Genomic DNA, 21218 nt, shown 5'->3' on the forward strand with positions numbered 1-21218 from the left:
TGCAATTGAAAACGAAACGAGAATTTCTCATTTTTCTTCAATAGAATTAAGTTTTAAACTTTTTTACCATACAATTAAAACGGTTTAAAAAATGAATTAGATAGTTCAGTATAGTTCCTACCAAAATACCTAAATTTTATTAATTATTCTTAACGCGAAGTCGATAATATATAGGCTAACATTATTCTTCTTCCTATAGGTACATACAGTATATTATTTTTAAGATATTTTAAAAGTATATACAAGTATGTGTTAAGCATATACTTTTGCATATACTTACGCATATACTAAGAATATTCGATTAAGGTATATTCTAAGAATAAACTTTTACGAACATTCCGAGATACTACGTACACGAATGTGCTTAGTATATTCGGTGCAAGAATATTCTTTGAAGCACATGCAAAGAACATGAAATTTAGAATGTTTTTTATGGTACATGCTATGCTTGTACTACGCATATACTAAAAAGGATATACTTCGACGAATGTTGGTAGGATATGCTTAGAACATGATGCGAACATCATTGTTATGTGGGCAAGGCTAAAATGAAAACTACGTACTTGGCGGTAGTTCTGTCTAGCGGCTGACCGACTACTTTGTCCGTTGTGCCGTGTAATTTGGGTTGCCTCTATGAGCTTGAATCGGCAAAATGGGCATATAAATAATACCAGCAGTATTCCACCACATACAATTTTATGTCTTTTTGTCTATAATAAAATTAAAACTTACTAAGGCTTTCTGAAATATTACTAATTCATCATAAATAAGTGAATAATTGACTTAAAAAATTGACATAATTTAAATAATTTATCGCTTTTTAATTTTTTTGGGAGGGGAAAATTCGCCCCACACCCTTGGCGCCCTGTGCGGGCGCACGGCTCGCACGGCCCTCGGGCCGGGTCTGAACATTGTAACTTTTGACAAGTAAGCTCCTCCCAAATTCGTGACGTCAGACTTAGGCGGTCTGAATCTGAAATAAAAACGTGTTTTTAAAGGTATTTTAACGTCATATAATCTTACGTATTTAAAATCACCTACAAAAGATGTTTACACGACGTAATGTTCAAACACGTGTATATATTCAACCAAACACTGACGTTCCCTCGACGTTATTGACGTCACTTGGTTGCCTGGGAACGTGTAAAGTCAACCACATAGATGGCACGCGTGACGTGGCTTTGCAACTGTACGCTTGCAGCAAAGTTGCTACAAACTTGAATCATCACCTTTGTCATAACAATATTGCAACAAACTTGACACAAACTTGCCTCGTCATATTTGACACAGCAATTTAAAATCAAAGAAGAATCAAACTTGCCACAAGTTTACATGCTATCTGGGAGTGTGTTGATCTTCAGGAAGACTATACTGAGTAATAAAGTGTATTTCAAGTTATAAAATTGTGTTTTTCTTATCGAACCGCAAAACTTATTGAACAACCTAGTACTTCCAAAGAAAAGATTTATTTAAAATATTATACATCCAAAATTTAAAACATATTTATTGAACCCGATTCTTCAGTCTTCGTTTTATAAAAAGTCCAAAAACTGTTTTATTTATAGAAAATTTCTCGTCATGAGCTCTCCAAAAGAAAGTTTAAAAATGATCCAACATTAACCTCTCGTGGCTCTTTTCCCCTAAAACAAAAAATATCCTCATGATGCAAACGGAAAGCCTTTTCATATTGAAAACTTTAATATAGGTATCTGCTCAGTAATGTAATTTATTTGTTTACTGTAAAGTGAGGCTACTTTGTGACACTTTTTTAGGTTTTGTGATGATACATACACTTTCGGTTTATTATAATTTTAAAAATATCACCTGAAAGCTCAATCTTTCCTCTATGTTCAGTGACAACTAGAATGCGCTATATGTTATAGAAATCAAGAAAATGTCAAAAAAAGTTGTCACAAAGTCGCCCCATGGGTGGGGGTTTCTTTGTGACACGTAAGTTTTTCTGCGATATTTATATGGAATTCTAACTGTGGCACAAAGAAACACCCGTACATTTTTTACAAACAACATTTTAATTTTAAATGGAGGTAACATATTGTGTTAAAATATAAATTTACTTTGGTAGAAATATCTTCTAAAAATTTTTCTTCAAAAGTCAAAGTTTTCACGCCAACCTAAAATCACCTGTTTTGACGATGATCAAATCAGCTGTGGCATGACGAGCGAAGTTGCACTAGGAACTTTGGTTATTGTTCCCTAGATAGTGCACATAGTCTACTATTGAAATAAAACATTTTAATTATTCCAGCATTTCTAATGGCACGGCTAAGTTAATAAGTTTAACTTTAGAAGCCACTGTCACAAAGTAACCATGCATATGTGTCACAAAGTAGCCTCACTTTACGGTACTAAAGTTCTGCAAGTAAACTAAGAGAGTCATTAATATTTAGCCCAGCAGGGTGCTATTCTTCAAGGTGTGAAATTCTATCAACAAGGGATCTACCTGTTTTATGGAATGATCCCTTGTATATAATAGTACCCCGCCGAACTGAATATTAATGACTCTCTTAGTTTGCTTGCAGAGCTATACTTATAATAAGAACTATCACTCATAATAAGAAGACATACTTTTCAAACAATCTTCCTCCATTTACTCCTTTCACAGCGAGCGTATTGTCTCTAATGTTTAACATACATCCTTCCCTAATACCTAACACAGTTTTAGAATGATCCTCTTCCTGGTACTGTCTGATTCTGTCTTCCCTAGTTTCGCCCTTGTGTGTAGAATTTGGATCTGCGTCTATGTAATGGGGGTTTATATTGAATGGTACTAGCCCTAGGCCTTCAAAGGTAGGAGGGTAAACAATAGGCATGTCATTTGTTGTGTGTATGCTTGTAGTAGCCACATTAGAACCTACAGAAATAAAAAAAAAACATTAAATTATGTATATATCTGTGATAATATTATTAAATAATTATAATATAATATTGTTAAATAATTTTTATGGGGAGAATTTAAAAAATTAATTTTATGTCAACGACCACGAGACCGTAAATTTTCATGGCCCTGTATATGGTCAAATTTTGTAAATAAAATAATTTAGCCGTAAGAAGTGTTTCGCGGAAGAGAAAAATTTTAGTGGTAAAGTTTCTACGAACAATTTATACATTTCAACAGATTACAACGGACTACAAACGGTTATTTAGAAAGTTAATGTATACCGCGGTTTGATTGCCATTGAATAGACAGTGTTTCTAAATGGTTTCCCAGAAAGAAACGGATCAATTTTGTTTAGTTTAGGAAAGAGGGTTTTTCTAGATTGTAAATAAAAAAAATTAGGGCACTCGTGGGAGTGCCGACAGAAGTGAAAACTTCTTACGAAGCAAGCCCCTTCGGGTACACACTCTATCCCTCCTCCAACCATTATAACTTCGGTCGACCTTATACGAAACTCAACCTATAGTATATAAATTACTAATATCTGCCGTGTCGATAACGATCGCGAGTTCAATGCTTTTTCCCCATCCAAAGAGAAGTGATATACCTACATTATATACCCAATGGGTGCATCCTATACTATTTATATATACATACGCAATACATAAACGTACAGAATTTATTTCGGCGAATCGATGACGGTCGCTCAATGCTTTTTCCCCATCAAGAAAGTGCACAACATCGTTAAATAAGTTTGCACTTCAAAAATACTTTAAACACTAATCACTTATAATGATTGGTGTAGGGACCGTGTGGCCCCATATGCGCTTGCTTCGCAAGCTCCTTCGGGTACACACTCTATCCCTCCTCCAACCATTATAACTTCGTTCGAACTTGTACATACTTAATTCAACCTATAGTATATAAATTACTAATATCTCGCCGTAGCGATGACGGTTGCGAATTCAATGCCTTTTCTCAATCCAACAAGAAGTTCTATACCTATAAGTATTATACACGCGTTGCGTGCGTCCTATACTATTTATATATTCATACACCTAATATGTAGGTACCACAAACGCGAAAATTTCAAACCAATAAGCCTGTTGCCACATCCGTACAGAATGCTTACCAAAATAGTTACTAACAGGCTATCAAATAAATTCGATAGTTATCAGCCTGTTGACATAGTACCATAGAACACCTACAGACAATAACGACACTTATCGAAAAGTGCAAATAATACAATGAACCTCTTCATTTGGCATTTGTGGATTACAATAAGGCATTCGATTCCATAGAAATCTGGGCCGTATTAGAAGGAATGAATAACGCAAGGATTGATTGTAGATATAGAATACTCCTCAAATACATATACGACAATGCAACTATGCAAATAAATGTATCAGAAGGTCTAACAACAAGCAAAATAAGAACGAAGAGAGAAGCTAGACAGAGGACAAAGACAAATAAAACAAAAGTGATGACCAATCAATATATCACAATCGACTTAGATGGAAGTGATATCGAAAGTGTCGAAAAGTATATATACCTAGGTCACCCAATCAAACTAGGCAAACAAAATCAAACGGCAGAAATAACTAGAAGAATCCGAATGACTTGGGCAGCAGTAGCAAGACTCAGTGATGTGTTGAAGAACAAAAAGATACCAATAAATCTAAAGAAAATGGTATTCAACCGTTGTATTCTACCAATTATGACCTACAGAATGGAGACGATGACACTTACAGAGGTATCAGCCAATAGATTGAGAACGACACAGAGGGCGATCAAACGAGCTATTTTAGGGGTATCTCTGAGGGAACATATACAAAATGAAGACGTGCGAAGCAGGACGAAAGTGGAATAAGTAATTGGAAGAATTGAAATGCAAATGAAACGGACATGGGTAGGACACGTGGCACCACAAAACATCGAAACGTGGACGAGAAACATTGTACATTGGAGACCACGCGAGCACAGTCGTAGTAGAGAAAGACCACAAAAACTATGGCTAGAAGACATCTAAACAAAAATGGGGAGAAACTGGCACCAAATAGCACAAAACAGAGAAGAATGAATAACTCATGGGGAGGCCTTTGTCCAGGAGTGGATGCAAACAGGCTGAAGAAGAAGATAATATATATACATACAAAATTTATTTCAAATAAACGATGACGGTCGCGAAATCAATTCTTATCCCCATCCAAAAATAGGTGTTATACCAATATTATATACGCGTTGCATGTCTTCTACACTATTTATATATACATACACATAATAATATACATATACGTACAAAATGTATTTTGCCGAAGCGATGACGGTTGCGAATTCAATGCTTTTTTCCCACCTGTAAAGTGCACAACGTCCTTAAAGAAGTTTTCACTTCAACAATATTACTATTATTATACGTACATTATAATAATATACGTACAAAATTTATTTCGTCGAAGCGATAACGGTCGCGATGACAGTCGAGAAATCAATTCTTTCTCCCCATCCTAAAATAGATTTTACATTTATTTTAAATTTAAATACTCCTACACAATTTACATAGGTATATACACATACACATAATAAATCTACGTACAAAATTTATTTCGCCGAAGAAATGACGGTCGCTATGACGGTCGCCAAGTAAATCCTTTTTCCCCTTCTTAAAATAGGTTTTACATTTATTTTAAATTTAGATATTTCTATACAATTTATATATACATAGGGGAAACTGGGTAACAGTGAGACACTTTTTTTTCATTTAACCATAAGTCCACTACTATGACATGTATAAACAAAATTTCTTCAGGATTGTACTCTCACATATGTTCATTATACAAGAAAAAGTCAAATTTGATAATAACTCGGTTTGTTTAGTTTGTATTCGACATATAAGGTCAAGTTGTCATTTGTCTCAGTGTTACCCATGCATGGGTAACAGTGAGACAGTATAATATTTATAGAAAAGAAAACATAAAAAAACATTTAGCTTACAAAATATTTAATTATATGAAAAAAAAACAAATTTAAGTTAAAAAGTATTTATTTATTAAAAAAAAGTGATCGGAATTAACGTAGGTACATTTAATAAATTGAAATTTATCTCGAATAAAAAAAAAATTTGCCGTTTAGTATGACCATAACAAACTGTCCTTGGCAATATCATCTTAATGTCTTAAACTGTCTTAACTACAAATTTTAGAAAAAAAAATACAAAATGTAATTTTTTATATTATCTGCCTAACAGTGAGACATGTCTCAATGTACCCCGTCTCACTGTTACCCATTTGCCATAAAATTTAAAAAATATTATTTTTGTTATTATAAAACTTAGTTTGCATTACCAAACTGTGGCGTCATGTTTACTAATCTACACACAATGTCATAGTAATACTAGAAAAATCTTAATAATTAACATGCTTTTATAAAAAATTCTCAAATTCCCTGTATTATTTAACTTGGTGCCCACCAAACACACTTTAGCACGGTAAATCCTAAACTGAAACTGCACGGCCGCCGAACATGTTAGAAATCAGTAACTTTGAATACAGCAAGCACGCACAAGTAATGATATCTCCACGTGGCGAAAAGGAGGGAAGATATTACAAGTGTCTCACTGTTACCCATGTCTCACTGTTACCCAGTTTCCCCTACACATAATATGTATACGTACAAAAGTTATTTCGCCGAAGAAATTACGGTCGCGATGACGGTCGCCAAATAAACCATTTTCCCCATCCAAAAATAGGTTTTACATTTATTTTAAATTTAAATACTTCTATACAATTTATATTATACAGTGCTAGTCAAAAGTCCGTACCCCCCCTCTTATCTTTTGAACGGTTATACGTACAAAAGTGAAATTTGGAGGGAGGAAACAAACGGACATAAGCTCCTTAACTAGTCATGACAGGTGACGTAATAGTGACAGATGACGTTACAGAGCCACTGTGACCGATAATTTTAAATGGGACCTTATGGCAAGTGATACCTCGTTTGAAAGGTATTTAAAATACCTATTCAGCCATACTAATTTTTTTGGGTGTAGGTGGATTTTTATTTTGGTGAATAAATTAAATAAATATAATATTGTAGTTTCTCATTTAATTAACAAAAATTCAAATGTCCGCCTATGGTTTCTTTGTCAAAAAATTTGACGTTTTTCAATTTTCTAGTAGTTTTTACGTAAACTTCAACCCTTTTGACAAGTAATCATAGGCAGAATTTTGAATTTTTATTAATTAAATGCGAAACTACAATTTTATATTTATTTCATTTTTTCATCAAAATTAGCTTAAACTCAAACAAAATTAGTATAAATGAATAGGTATTTTCAATACCTTTCAAACGAGGTATCACTTGCCATAAGGTCCCATTTAAAATTATCTGTCACAGTGGCGCTGTAAAGTCATCTGTCACTATTACGTCATCTGTCATGACTAGTTAAGAAGCTTACGTCCGTTTATTTCCTCCCTACAAATTTCACTATTATAGGTATAACCGTTCAAAAGATACGAGGGGGGGTACGGACTTTTGACTAGCACTGTATAGTATACCTATATTATATACATACACATAATGTATATACCTACAAAATTTATTTAGACGAAGAGATGACGGATCCTTTTTCCCCATCTTAAAATATGTTTTACATTTATTTTAAATTTAAATACCTCTACACAATTAATATATACATACACATAATATATAGCATAAGCGATGACGGTCGCAATGACGGTCGTGATGACGGTCGCGATGACGGTCGCGAATTCAATGATTTTTCCCCTATCCAAAAAGTGCACAACGTCCCTAAAGAAGTTTTCACTTCAAAAATAATTTTAATATATCCTGGAAATTGACCAGAAAGAAATTTTGTATACAATACTATTTGTTCTTAAGAAAAAAAGTAGGGATATGATGTGTGGAGAATGCTAGGAGACCGATGGAAGAAGAATAGAGTGGTGAGTTTCAAATTGATGAGAGAAAAAGGGATTCATTGTGTAATTACCATCGAAAGAAATCAGTTCAGTTTGAAAGTAGTATTTTTAGTAGAGTAGCCGTATACGTATAGAACTTTGCACGAGATACCGAGCTGAGGAAAAAAATCTTGGAATTCTAAAAATTGATATTGTTTTTATCGAGTCAGAGATTTTAATTTGAGGAGAGAATTCGAACGAGTGCTGTTTTTAGAAACAGTTTGAAGGAGCAGGGCAGTTTGCAGAATCCGAGGAGCACGTTGTGGGAGAACTGAGGACAACACAATCCAGCAGAAGAAATAAGGACGTACACAAAGGTTATAGTCAGATTATTTGTGAAAAAAGAGAGTTTTGTATTACACACCATATTTGTTTTTGTCAACTTAATAGTATTACAACATGAATTATTCATTCATAAATATATAGAAGATATAGAAGATATAAGTGGAAACTAAATTGTGTTTCTTTTTTATAATAATAAGAACAGTCTACCGATTCAGTTGAATGAATTTTGGCTCAAAAAAAGGAGATAATAGAATTAAAGGTTTTTTTATTAGATAAGAAATATTACGACAGAATAAAGTTTAGCATGAATTTTTATATTTATGGTATAGTATATAAATAAATAGTAGTTGTAAAATTTATATGAGTTGTTGAGTATATTTATTTTCCCTGTTTTATCCTGGATAAAGCAAGCAACGACAACTACTAGAAGGCACAAAATAAACGTAATACAGACAATGAATTAACCCTAAGAATATTTTTTATTGAAAAATTTTATTAAATTTTGGTTTTGTTTCGTGAGTAGCAATTAAAATAATTTATTTATTTATTTATTTATTTTTATTTAATCAGTTAAGCCCATTCGTACCTTTCGGTGTTGGGCTGTTTACAACTAGTTCAATATCTACATTTCAATACATTTTAATAATAATTATACAATACTTATTTTAACAATACAATTTTAATGAATATAAATTACTTATTTGACCCATCTTTCTGTCCATATGTTTTAATCTTGTGGTGCTTCTTTGATACTTCTTTCCATGCTGTTCTATTTTGAGCTAATTGTTTTGCCATACTCCATTTCAGTCCTCTCTTCTCTACTTCTTGTCTAACTTGTTCTTCCCATCTCATTCTTGGGCGACCTACTTTATTTTTCCCTTGTACTCTGACTTCATATACTTTTTTCGTTATTCTTGTGTCGTTTAGTCTATGGATGTGGCCCAACCATCCTAACTGTCGTTCCCCTATAATTGTCTCTATGGGTTTTATCTTTAGAGCTTGAGTTATTGTGTCGTTTCTTATTTTGTCTCTTCGTGTGACCCCTTCTATTTTTCTCAAGAATCTCATCTCTGTAGCTTTGATTTTTCTTTTGTTGTTCTTTGTTAGCGTCCACGACTCACTCCCATAGACGATTGATGGTCGAACCACTTTTTGGTACACTTGTGTTTTGACTTCTTTGGGTACCTCTTTCTTTCCAAAGAACGTATTTCTTAATGTATTAATGTATTATAGATTGTCCCTGCTTTTCCTATTTTATTGTTTATTTCTTTGTCTATTTTACCATCTTCTTCAATAATTGTACCTAAGTAGTTGTAGCTGTTTACTTGTTCCAACACTTGTCCTTCTACCTTAATTTTTATCACTTTTTTGTAGTTGCCATAACCATTGTTTTACTTTTATCGGTGTTTATTTCCATGTTAATTTTTCTTAGTTCTTTTATATAAGTGTTTATTATTTGTTGCAGTTTCTCTTCCGTGTCAGCTAACAGTACCATATCATCTGCAAATAGTAATTCTTGTATTTGTACATTGTTCATTTTCCATTTTTCCAATATCATGTCTTTATATTTCTCCTTGCATTGCTTTATTGCGTCATCTAGTACCATTGAGAAAAGTAATGGACTTAGTACGCAGCATTGTTTTAGTCCGATCTTTGCCTGGAATTCATCAGATTCTTGATTGTGAGTCCTTATTTTTATTTTATTATTTTTATATAAGGCTTTAATTATTTCTATCATATCCTTTTCTATTCCATTTTTCTTTAAACATTTCCATATATCTGCCCTTTTTATTCTATCAAAAGCTTTTTTCAAATCAATAAAGCCTATATGTATCTCTTTGCTTTTCATCAATAGCTTTTCTCCTATTTGTCTCAATATGAAAATCAGATCTTGGGTACTCCTTCCTTTTCTGAAGCCATGCTGAGATTCTTCTAATTTTATTTCTAGTTTTTCCCTTAGCCTTTTTTCAATTATTCTATTGAATATTTTGGCAGGAACGCTTGTCACTGTAATACCCCTATAATTTTCGCAATTTCTTGCGTCTCCATTCTTAAACAGTGGTACTATTATATCTGTTTTCCAATCAGATGGTATTTCCTTTGCTGTGATTATTTCATTTAGTATTTCTCGGAATTTTCCTTTTGAATTTTCACTCATGTACTTTAACATTTCAGCTGTGATTTCATCTTGGCCTGGAGATTTTCCCAATTTTAATTTGTCAATGGCTTCCGCAATTTCCTCTTTTGTTATTTGTTGCATTTCCTCTGTATTTTCGATCATGTCTTCCTCTCTTTCTTGTTGATATTGTTTCCATTCTGTTCGTTCTTCAAAGTACTGCTTCCATCTTTGCCTTATTTCTCTTTCTGTAGTTAATATATTTCCTTTCTTTATCTCTTATATTTCTTAATCTATGTGTTTTCTTTTGTCTTAGCTGTTTCAATGTACCATAGAACAATTTCTGGTTATTAAAATAGTTTTCATTCATTTTGTGTCCAAAATCTTCCCAAGACTTCTTTTTTGCCGTTTTAATTTCTTGTTTAATGTTGTTACTGGCCATTTTGTATTTTTCGTAATCGTCCTCCGATTTGGTTTTTAGATACTTTTTCCATACTTTTTTCTTTTCTTTCACTTTACGTTGTATTTCTGCTGTCCACCATTTACTTTTCTTTGAATATAATATGTTTGTAATTTTAGTTGTTCCGCATACTTCTTTTGCTGTTTCTAATATGATTTCCTTAAATTGCTTCCATTTATTTTCTATTCCTGTGTTAATTGCCTTTATAGTCTCGAACTGTTTAGTTAACTTCTTCTGGTATTCCTTTTTACTATCTATTTCTCTTAATTTGTAGCTTTTTATTTTTTCTTTAGTTATCTTCTTTCTTTTTTCTGTTTTGTTATGTGTGTGCACCCTTAGTTCCATTATAAGCAAGTAATGGTCACTGCATATTTCAGCCTCTCTTTTTACCTTTACGTATTTTATCATCTTTAGGTCTTTTCTTTTTATTAGGAAATAGTCTATTATGGATTTTTATTTTCTCGATGGGATTTCTCTAATATATTTGTGTATGTCTTTGTGCATAAATTTTGAATTCGTTATAATCATATCATTTGCTATACATAGGTCTATGATTCTGTTTCCGTTATCATTTTTCATTTCTTCTCCATGTTGCCCTAGGTATCGTTCAATCCCTTTATTGTCTCTTCCCACTCTATCATTTAGGTCTCCCATTAATATAATGTTTTCTCCTTCGTTATCCATCTCTGCTTGTAATATTTCAAAGAATTCATCTTTTTCCTCTTTTTTGGCATTATCATTTGGCCCATATGCTACGATTATGCTGGTTTTATTTGTATTTTCTAGTTTTACTTCTACTACCAATAATCTTTCGTTTATATATCTTTCACCTATTATGTTATTTGTTTTTTCTGTTCTTACTATTAGGCCTACACCTCCCGCACCCCATTCTTTTAAGTCCACTCCTGACCAATATAAGCGGTAATCCTCATTTAGATCTACTATTCCTCTACCCTTCTTTTTTATTTCAGTTACTCCCAAGTAGTCTATATTTTGTAGTTTCATCTCTTCAATTATTTCCTCTTCCTTACCGTTAATACCTCGCACGTTCCATGTAGCCATTTTTATGATTTCCTTTTCATTTTTCTTATGTTCCGTATTTTTATATATCTCACCATTGTTGTTCCTCGTTATATTTGTAGCTTCATATATATTTTTATTCGTGTCCATTTTATTTGCCAGGTTCGTTGTGTTTGTTTTCATGTCGCCTTCAATTTCTGCTATTCGTTTTTTGGATTTATTACTTCTAGTTTTTTCATAGTCTTATTCCATTTCCAAATCTCGCCATTTATAGTTATTATTATGAGCGGCCGTGGAGTATGGCATAAACGCTGGCCTCATACGCCAGCAGACGTGGGTTCGATCCCTGCCAAAGACAAACCATTTTCATTTCCAATAATGACACGAGCCGTCTCACCGTGCCTCGGAGAGTACGTTAAGCCGTCGGTCCCCCTGGACTAGTGTACATCGACACTAGTTACTTGAAACAGGGTTAAAGATGTAATTGGCGCTGGAACTATCCGAAAGGATCTCCCCGGCAAAAATGCCATACGATATTATTATTATTATAGTTATTATATTGTACCCAATTTTCACCTTATTTCCTTTTAATTCTTCTTCTTTTGCCATTTTTCTTATTTGCTTGTTCTTCTCACGCTCTTTTGTTGTCATGTCATGATTTATGTAGACCTTTTCCTGCTGCAGTTCTTTTAATTAAGCATACTTTTCTTCCTATTTTATGAGCTGTTTTTACATTAATATTTATCTGTAGAGTGTTTCTTATCATATTCTCCACGAATTGCTTGAGTTCTGTTTTATTTACTGTCTCAATTTCAATTCCTGACATCACTATATTATTTTTCCTTTTCTCTCTCTCTCTAGCCATTCAATTCTATCATTTGTTTCATCTAGCTTCTCTTTAATATCTTTATTTTCTTCTTTTAGTTTTTGATTTTCCTGTCTCAATATCTTATTTTCTTCTCTTATTAGTTTTATATCTTCACTGGTTTTGTCACTCTGCTTTTTGAGCTCCGACACCATCTCTATTAACAGATCTAGTTTTTGTTCTTTACTGTTTGTTTTAGATGGTGTTTGTGAAAGTTTTCTATTTTTTGATCTTTAAGTCGCATCATCCGGATCTCTTTTCCTTTTGCTATCGCCCGAACAGTCGTCGCTGCCCTCCATGTTCTTGTTTGTTTCGCTTTGTCTTATTTTATTATCGCCTTCCGCCATGTTCTTGTTTATTTCACGGTATCTTAGTTGGTATCTTAACGATAGGAACTTCGCCCAGATCGACTCTTCAAAAGCTAGGTTCCTCTTTGAGTCCTCAAACTAAGTATTTTATTTTATTTTTCTTCGCTAAGTATTTTAATTTTTATAGTTTTCCCTTTTCCGCGACTTTTACTACAATCTGGCAACGTCGCCGTGACGTGGAGCGTGACCCGTCTCCCAGCTGGTTGTTGAAACTCGTTCACTTCCTATGCCCGTTTTTTGTGTTTGTTTGTTTATACACTCTTAATTTCACACTTACATATTTAGTTATTTTTGTTTATTTTTTCACTTATATCGTCAGTATGCACTTGCACTTTTATACAGGGTGAGGCAAATAAAGGGCCTATTAGAAATATCTTAAGAACTAAAGGCAACAGAATCATGAAAATTGGAATAAAGGGGTTTTGAAGGATGATCTATTAAATGAAAATATTGTCATCTCTTTGCAACTTCCGGTTACACCGGAAGTTGCTTATAACTTCGTTTTTTTTTTAAATGGGACACCCTGTATATTTTTACATTTTTGGATTCTCTTCGATGTCTTCTTTCTTAAAATATGAGGTTTTGTAATATTATACAGGGTATTTTAAAAGATAATTACGTTTTTTATTAATTTCGTAGCAAAATTAACACCCTGTAGAATTGTAGTAGTTTGACATCTAAAACTCTACTTACGTTAAAATGATTTTTAATATACTCTAATATTGTTAAGATTCATTAGTACAGCTAAATTTTTAATTTTAGTATACAGGGTTGGTCGAAACTCGGAATGAGTATTTTCTGAGTTTTCTTAAATGGAACACCCTGTATTTTAGTATTGTAATGAAATGATATTTTATGGTACTTTTTTATTTCTTAAGCATTCCCTATACCTAACTGCTTTAATTTGTGCTTAATTGTTAATCGCACCAACAATCTTAACTAAGTAGGTATTTCGATAGCTAAACCATTATTGGTAATTTTAAGGACCAGTCTGGATTAATATGTATTTATTTCTGAAAAATTATTTGGGATTGAGTATTTTCACGGCCAGCCCAATAAAATTTTACGTATGTTTTGTTGCAATTAATGTTTAGCTTGAATCACCAATAACTCACAAATTAAAGCAGTTAGGTATAGGGAATGCTTAAGAAATAAAAAAGTACTATAAAATATCATTTCACTACAATACAAAAATACAGGGTGTTCCATTTAAGAAAACTCATAAAATACTCATTCCGAGTTTCGACCAACCCTGTATACTAAAATTAAAAATTTAGCTATACTAATGATTCTTAACAATAGTAGAGTATATTAAAAATCATTTAAACGTAAGTAGAGTTTTAGATGTCAAACTACTACAATTCTACAGGGTGTTAATTTTGCTACGAAATTAATAAAAAAACGTAATTATCTTTTAAAATACCCTGTATAATATTACAAAACCTCATATTTTAAGAAAGAAGACATCGAAGAGAATCCAAAAATGTAAAAATATACAGGGTATCCCATTTAAAAAAACGAAGTTATAAGCAACTTCCGGTATAACCGGAAGTTGCAAAGAGATGAAAATATTTTCATTTAATAGATCATCCTTCAGAACCCCTTTATTCCAATTTTCATGATTCTGTTGCCTTTAGTTCTCGAGATATTTCTAATAGGCCAGTTATCTGCCTCACCCTATATATACTTTATATTGGAAACTGATATTTCATTTCCACTACTACATACATCCAAAATTCGGTAAAATAGTAGGTGGTATTGCAATAACCTTCTCTTGGCTCTACACCGTTGCCGGTTCTCCAAAATAATTAATTAATTAATCTAATTAATAAGATGCTTGTCAATCTCATAACAAGGAGAAAATACAGAACATAATAGTATTAATAGTAGAAACTTCATATTAAGTTTCAATAGGTATTATGTAAATTAATTTCGAGTGAAGATTGAATGTTTTTTTTTTGGCATGGGCTGTCGCCACTCAGCCAGTCACAACAAGTATATTTCAAAATCTACATACATTTCAAAAATATAAAACAAAACAAGAATAAGAAAGATAAGGAAACGTTACCGTAAAGGTGGTTGTTAATATTACAATTATTACATTCAGGAGTTAAGGTAGGAATAAGACAGGGTCACTTGCTTCTTCTCGTCTAGGGACCCTTCAAGACATTTCGTTTAGACATAACTAGACTAGGTCGCGGATAGGAGGTAAATACATATGGGATAAAACAAAGGTAAATAATCATTTGTGGATAATGCTTAAAGGTTGATTTTACTTTTACAAATAAATTCGATTAAACAGTCATATATTGTTTTCCTATTTAGAGAAAGTAGGTAACATAAATTATAAGGTGGAAATATATTATATTTTAATAAATTTTCAATTAGTTTATTAGTTTGTTGAGTATACTTTGAGCACTCAAAAAATATATGATTTAAGTCTCCCTCTTTTTGACAGTCTAAACATAGATTTGAAGATAAAATGTTAATTTTCGCCAAATGAAAAGGATAACAGGCGTGCCCAAATTTTATTCTAATAATGGAAGTAATATATCTGCGGGGAACGGAATAATTTTTAAACCAGTACTCAGTAGGCACTTTAGGTTGAATCATCGCGTATTGAGAGGAACTATGTTTGCTAGATTCGTTCCATGTACGTCTCCATTGTTGGTTAACTTCATTTTTAACAATTGCACATATATCTGGATTAGAAGGTTTATGTCCGGTTAACGATCCATGTGTGATGGCTTTTTTTGCTAATGAATCAACATGTTCATTACAGGTGATACCTATGTGTGCTTTAACCCATAGGAAATGCACTTCTCTTCGTTTTTTATAGATTTCATAAAGTATTTTTTTAATTTGGAAGATATAGTTGTTTAAATTATGACTTGGAAATATTATTGTCTGAATAGCTGTCAGTACGGAAAGTGAGTCAGAAACAATTACTGTAGACTTACTTTCTGTATTCATAAAATATAATAAAGCTTCATAAATTGCAATTGCTTCAGCGCTGAATATTGAGAAAGCATTATTTATTTTATACATTTTTTCTGCATTGTTTGATGGGACATAAAAGGCACATCCAGTGCCAAACGTTGACTTCGACGCATCTGTGTAGATAATTAGAGACTCCGAAAAAACGTCCAAGATACTTCTTAAGATGTTATGACTGATAGCTGCATTTTCATGATAACTTGGCTTAATTACTTTTACCAAATGTAATAATGAAGAAAAATCTTCAAAGTCTAAGATTTCGTCTGGATTTGAAGTAACTTCAAAGTTTGACATACTGCGAAAAGCTTCACAAAGTGGAGGTGAATTCTTGTGTTTCCAATATTTATTCGTCAGATCAGCTTCATCCAATTTGCTTATTTTTAAATGAAGGGAAGGATCTTTATGTTGTAATTTCATAATAAATTTTTTACTTAGATATTCTCTTCTATATTTCAGTGGCATCTCTAAAGCTTCGACATGAAACGCATTAATTGGAGTTGATTTCATAGCACCTAAACAAATCCTCAGAACTGTATTTTGTGTTACGTCGATTCTGCTTAGGGCCCGATCAGATGCAGAGCCATAGAGTACACAACCATAATCTATGATTGATCGTATATAAGCTTTGTAGAAAAGTAATGATGTTTCAACATCTGCTCCCCACCACGTTTTTGAAATTGCTTTTAAAAAATTTATTCCTTGATTACATTTGTTTAGCATAAACTCAATATGTGATTTCCATGTTAGTTTTCGGTCAAGTATCATCCCCAAATATTTGATAGAAGTTTGGAAACTATACTCATGATTGCTTAATTGTAATTTATCAATATTTGGTAAGTTGTGTCGTGTGAAAATGCAAACACTAGATTTGTTTGTGGAAATTTCAAATCCATTTTGTTGGAACCAATTGTTTGACAAGTTGTGCATTTTATCTAATGTTTGTATACAATTATCATATTTTTTTGAAAACGAGTATACAAGAAAATCGTCAGCATATTGTATAATCTTCAAAGTGCAGTTTTCAATTTGGCTATTATGTAGATCAGCAGTGTACAAATTAAACAACAAAGGGCTCAATACTGATCCTTGGGGCAGCCCCAAGTTATTGTATCGTGGACCTATCAGACTACTGTTATGTGCTCTGAGATATATCTTTCTACATGAGTAAAAATTATATATTGTTCCTGCTAGTTGGGCTGGTATTTGGAAATTTTTGACTAATTTTTCAACTAAAATATCCAGACAGACTCTATCATATGCACCCTCTATGTCCATACATATTGCAGGTAAATAATTGTTGTCTGTAAATGTGTTTTGTATATCTACCACTAATGTTGAAAGGGCGTCTAAAGTACTTCTTCCTTTTATGTACCCAAATTGAAGGTTGGGAAGTAATTTCTTTTTTTCTAACCACCATTCCAATCTCTGTTTTATCATTCGTTCGACTGTTTTAAGAAGGCATGACATAAGAGATATAGGTCTATATGATTGTGCCACGTTGAGATTTTTACCTGGTTTCAGTATTGGTATTATAATGACATCTTGAAATTGAGGAACTAAACTCCCATTTTTGACCATCTCATTGAATATTTCCAACAGCAAGAGTTTAGCTATTTTTGGAAGGTGTTGTATCATGGGATATTTAATATTATCCAAACCTGGACTTGTGTTATTCCGATTTTTAAGAGCATATTCTAATTCTGTAATGTTGAACGGTTCTAGCAAAAAATGGTTTTGTTCATTTGAAGCATAGCTGTAGCTTTTTAGTAATTGGACTGATGGAGGAGCAACTTGATCAAAAATTTCGTCGACTAACGTATCATTAAGACATGTTCGATTAGTAATTGGTTTTCTATTGATTTTTCTAGCTTGATTCCATAATGCTGAGGAAGGAGTGTTTTTGTTTAAGTTTGAGACAAAGTTTTTCCAACTTTCTATAGCTATTTCCTTTAATTTTTTTTTACTTTTAGCCATGCTCTCTTGGCATTTTAAGTAATTTTCAAAGTTACGGTTTTGCTTATAATTTGAAAGTGCTTCTTTTCTTTCCTTGATAATGTTATCACAATTTGTATTCCACCACGGCGGAGAATTTCTGATTTTGTTTTTATAAGCTTTATATTGTGGAATTGATAGTTGAGCTGCATAATTTATACAATCAATAAAAAAATTATATTTGTCCGACGTATTTTCCATTTGGTACTAGTTATTGAAAAATTGCTCTGCTGAAATTTCGTACATGGACCAATTAGCCTTTCTTGTATTCCATTTACTTTTAGGAATAATTTCTTCAGGTAAATGAATGTCGGTAATTTCCATATAGATCATAAAATGATTCGATCCCAAGGTGTCTGTATGTATAGACCAATTAATTTTATTGACTAGATCAGCTGTAACGAAAGTAACATCAATAGCTGATTTATTTTGATCTGGTTTAGTTAAAATGGTAGGTTCTCCATTATTAATTACTGTAAAATTTAAGTCATCTGCAGTTTTAATAAGTTGTATTCCAGTTGCATCATTATAATTAGATCCCCAAATCGTATTATGCGCATTGAAATCTCCACCTATAACTACTGAACCAGTGACCTGTGAAAATATATTTGCCCAATCACATACTGTACTTTTACATTTAGGAGGTTTGTATATAGATAATATATTGAGTTCAATATTTTTAAATTTTGTTTTGATGCCACAAACTTCAATATCAGAATTAAAGTTATAATTTAGTTTTAGTTCACTGAAGGTTACTGTGTTACGGATAAGAATCGCAACGCCACCAAACCGGTCTTCCTTCTTATCTCTTCTTATTAGGTTATAACCATTAAAACTGTAATGAGAATCTTTTTTAAACCATGTTTCGCTAATTAGTAAAATATCAATTTGTTTATTGTTTACGTATTGCATTAAACTGTTTTGTTTGACATAATAGATCTAGCATTCCATTGACCAATTTTTAAAATATCTTGTACAGCCATTAGAAGCTATTATTGTTTACAGTATTTAAAACCTGTTCTAATTCATTAATTATAGTCTTATCGTCTAACGTTTTTATATCTTCAATTGAACGAATATGTTCCAAGAGGTTCATTATAAAATTTGTTATAGTTTTTGTCAATTGATTTTTATTTTCAACTTTGTTATAATTGGGTTTATGTGGATTAGCCGGTAAAGGCTGGGCAGGTCCAAATGTAAAGGGAAAGATAGGTTTATGAATAGGAGATTGTATGATAGGAGAGTTTGGTTTCCTTTTCTTTCCTACAGATGCATGTGAATTATTGTTCAATTGAGAAGATATTAGAGGGCGCGCTTTATTGGTCTGTGGGCCTAGCTGAGTGGAGACAGAATTTTTATTAATTTTTGGAAGCGAAGGAAATTCTTGTTTATTATTTTCAAGCAAAGAAAAGTAATTTTGACTCATAATACCAAAAAATGATTGTTCACACAAATGTTTTGCCTCTAAAAAAGTAGTCTTTTGTTCGATCATTATACTTTTAATCTTTTTTTGTTTTTCATAAAAGAGACACTTTTTTGATATTGTAACATGCTCATTACTTTTACAATGTATACAATACATAGCTTTATCGCAAGTATGATCAGTAGTCTTAGTTTGCCCACATTGAATACAACATTCCTGGGAACTTTTACATTGCTTTGACACATGACCAAATTTCAAACATCGATAGCATTGAACGACCCTACCAATAAATTGTTCTACCGGAAAATAAACTATTAAAACCTATACAGTTGGGTAGAATATTACCCTCAAAGGTGACAACTATAGTTTTTTTATCTACGTATTCAATTGTTTCCTCTTTTTGGATTCTACGCTTTGTTCTATAAATATTTAAAACTTTGGAAGTAGATTCAATGTTTTCCATGAGATAATTAATGTCAAATTGGGTGTCTACATCCCTTATAAGCCCTTTAACTTCCAACAAGTGATTTGGAATGTAAGCTCTTAAATTTTGAGCGTCTAATAATTTATTTTTGACAAGATTATTAGCTTCTAAACGTGATGACAGCAAAACTTTTATACGATTACGGCCAATGCTTTTTATCTCTTTAATATGTGTAAGTTTCAGGGTCTTAAATAGTAGGTGACCTATCGCCATAGGATGCAATCTAGAAAGACCAGTTTCATTCCCAATTTTTTCAATATAAACCCAAATATTATCTAAATTGTACTTATCTGAGATCAAGTTGAAATATTTAATATCCTTTTGTTTTTCTATCGGCAAAGTAGCACTAGGTTCAAAACTATTATTTTCCATTAAACTATCTTCACTAGTCACTATGTCTTTCGTCTGAGAGGACGTCCCTAATGAACTTTGTTCCCCCATAATGGGGGAACCAATTTAATTTGTTTATTTAAAAATTCACTGGACTATAAAATTATATCTTTATCGAGTATTAAATTTTTAACGAGTTTTTAATAATTCAACAAAAATTGATGAATCCGGTTCTCTTTGTAAACGATAGCCTGCGATCGATTCGAAGGTACGAATAAGACTGTGGAGATTGGATGTTGAAAATTCTTTTATCTACATTTATGTATTTATAGCTAATTATCTACTCATATTATGAATCCTAAGAGGTACGAGTAAGGCTGGCTAGGTCCTACGTTTTCTCAACTCTGTTTTACGAAATGGAAGCTTGGACCTTGAATGCGGCATCAATTAAAAAACTGGAATCATTAGAGTTCTGAGTATATAGAAGAATTCTGAAAATATCATGGCCAAAGCACGTCACAAATAAGAGATTCTGAGAAAGATGAATAAAGAAATGGAAGTCTTAAATACAATCAAAACCAGAAAATTGGAATATCTCAGACATATTAAACGTGGAGAGAGATACAACTTGCTCCAATTCATTATGCAGGGAAAGATTCAAGGAAAAAGAAGCATAGGGAGACGCATAATATCGTGACTGCACAACCTGAGAGAATGGTACGGATGTACATCAAATTTACTTTTCAGAGCAGCCGTCTCCAAAGTCCGAATAGCTATGATGATTGCCGACTTCCGTCGCGGGGATGGCACTTGAAGAAGAAGATTATGAATACAAGTAACTCCCATTCGTATCCAGGTATTAATGTATTCCGTTTGTTTTTCCTACATTGGACACCAAGTTTGCTTAATATCATGGTTCCATCTCATGTGCCCTCGACCTCTTGATTTTCTACAGTATATCTTCTCCAACATTCAATCTCTTTGTTGCTTATTCATATATTATGTTCTA

The 21218-nt window shown here is 32.5% G+C and overlaps 1 protein-coding gene across 1 annotated transcript in view; it reads right to left on the reverse strand.

The window, feature by feature from the left end:
- Window positions 1–1447: 1447 nt before the first annotated feature.
- The window catches only part of LOC126881364 (alpha-aspartyl dipeptidase), a 130021-nt gene continuing 110250 nt past the window's right edge, over window positions 1448–21218 (reverse strand). The window contains exons 5-6 of the mRNA XM_050645606.1: window positions 2587–2872; window positions 1448–1640 (exon numbers count right to left, since the gene is read on the reverse strand). Of these exons, the coding sequence (XP_050501563.1) occupies window positions 1577–1640; window positions 2587–2872 (350 nt within the window). The 3' untranslated portion in view covers window positions 1448–1576. The remainder of the gene's footprint in view (window positions 1641–2586; window positions 2873–21218) is intronic.

The sequence above is a fragment of the Diabrotica virgifera genome, chromosome 3 (genome assembly GCF_917563875.1).
Source record: "Diabrotica virgifera virgifera chromosome 3, PGI_DIABVI_V3a".
In the NCBI taxonomy this organism is placed as follows: Eukaryota; Metazoa; Arthropoda; class Insecta; order Coleoptera; family Chrysomelidae; genus Diabrotica; species Diabrotica virgifera.